Here is a 1242-nt window from a genome sequence, read left to right as displayed (position 1 = left end):
GGCAGGGCCGGCAGCCGCTGGTGCCCAGCCACTGCGGTCGGCCCCGGCTGAGCCTGCTCGCCCTCTGCCGCGGCCATGCTGGCCCGGTCCTGAGGTAGCCCTGGGGCTCCTCGCTCCTCACTGGGGTCCCCCACAGCAGCGTTGCAAAAAGCCAGAGTAAAGCACCCTCAAAGCCATTGCTCCTGGAAGTCAGTGACCTGGCTGAGCCTCGAGCCATGCGTGGGGAGTCCGGGTGGTCAGGAAGGGCTCTGCTTTTGGCTGAGGTGGGACCTGGCAGGGCTCGGCAGGAGGTGTCCCCCGGTGCCCTGGGGAGCTCCTGGGGCTGGAGGCTCGTCCCCAGGGAGCCGCCTTTCCCTTTGCAGAGAATGGTGCGCTGAGGAACGGGACGGAGGAGGTGCTGTCCCTCGAGCAGTGCCCCCCCACCAAGAGGCTGAAGACCAACCTCTGCAACAACAGCAAGGAGCAGCGAGTGGAAGAGGATCAGACCCGAGGTAACCAGCAGCAAGAGCTGGGGAGTGTCATGGCCTGGGTCGTGCATCCTGAAAAGCACTGGGAAACTTCTCTGGGAAAGGGCTCGGCTCTTCCTGGGGGCCATGAGCTTGGTTTCCAAAGGCAAAAGCTTTTGTGGTCTCGTGATGCTCACTTGTGCCTTACAAGACACCAGCAAACCCAACTGCAAGATATGGCACCACAAGCTGGACTCCGTTAATTGCTCAGCTTGGAAATGATCTGTGTGTTGCTACTTTGAGCTCTAGCTCTAACATCTCCAGTAGTGAAAGGACATGGGTTTTGCACCAAAATTTTTAATATGCCCATGGCCTGCCTTCTCTGTGCAACGCTCAGCAAAGCTGTAGCAGTTTTAATGCAAGAAGTAAGGCATCTGTAAGTAGAGTGTGTTTAAAGTTTGTTACATAAGGAATGATAAATCTCTTTTTTTTGTTTTTAATTTTATAAAGAGCAAATGGTTTCCGAAGTTACGAACAACAGTGGGAGTCTCGAAGGTAATCGATCGCCCTATCTCTCTTGGGAAAAGGTGTGGGGCTGATGCAGGTGCTTGCAGGCAGCACTAGGCAAAGATCGTGGGTCCCTTTTTAACAGCACCATGTAGAAAGGGGGAAAGCGCTGTGATTGCAGATTGCTGGGCCTTCCTTTGTGTTGAGGAGAGCAGACTGCTGTGCAGATCCTCCCCACGGGGCGTTACCGGGGGGGGGGGGGGGGGAAAAAGAGAATTTCATGGCAAGT

The 1242-nt window shown here is 55.6% G+C and overlaps 1 protein-coding gene across 1 annotated transcript in view; it reads left to right on the top strand.

Annotated features, from left to right (window-relative positions):
* The window catches only part of DNMT3B (DNA methyltransferase 3 beta), a 20052-nt gene that overhangs the window by 12122 nt on the left and 6688 nt on the right, over positions 1–1242 (top strand). Inside the window, exons 9-10 of the mRNA XM_009279536.1 lie at positions 363–491; positions 957–1001. Of these exons, the coding sequence (XP_009277811.1) occupies positions 363–491; positions 957–1001 (174 nt within the window). The remainder of the gene's footprint in view (positions 1–362; positions 492–956; positions 1002–1242) is intronic.

This window comes from Aptenodytes forsteri, unplaced genomic scaffold (genome assembly GCF_000699145.1).
Source record: "Aptenodytes forsteri isolate BGI_AS27 unplaced genomic scaffold, ASM69914v1 Scaffold483, whole genome shotgun sequence".
NCBI classification, from domain to species: domain Eukaryota; kingdom Metazoa; phylum Chordata; class Aves; order Sphenisciformes; family Spheniscidae; genus Aptenodytes; species Aptenodytes forsteri.
Note: the sequence above shows the minus strand (reverse complement) of the source record. Positions and strands in the feature narration are given on the sequence as shown.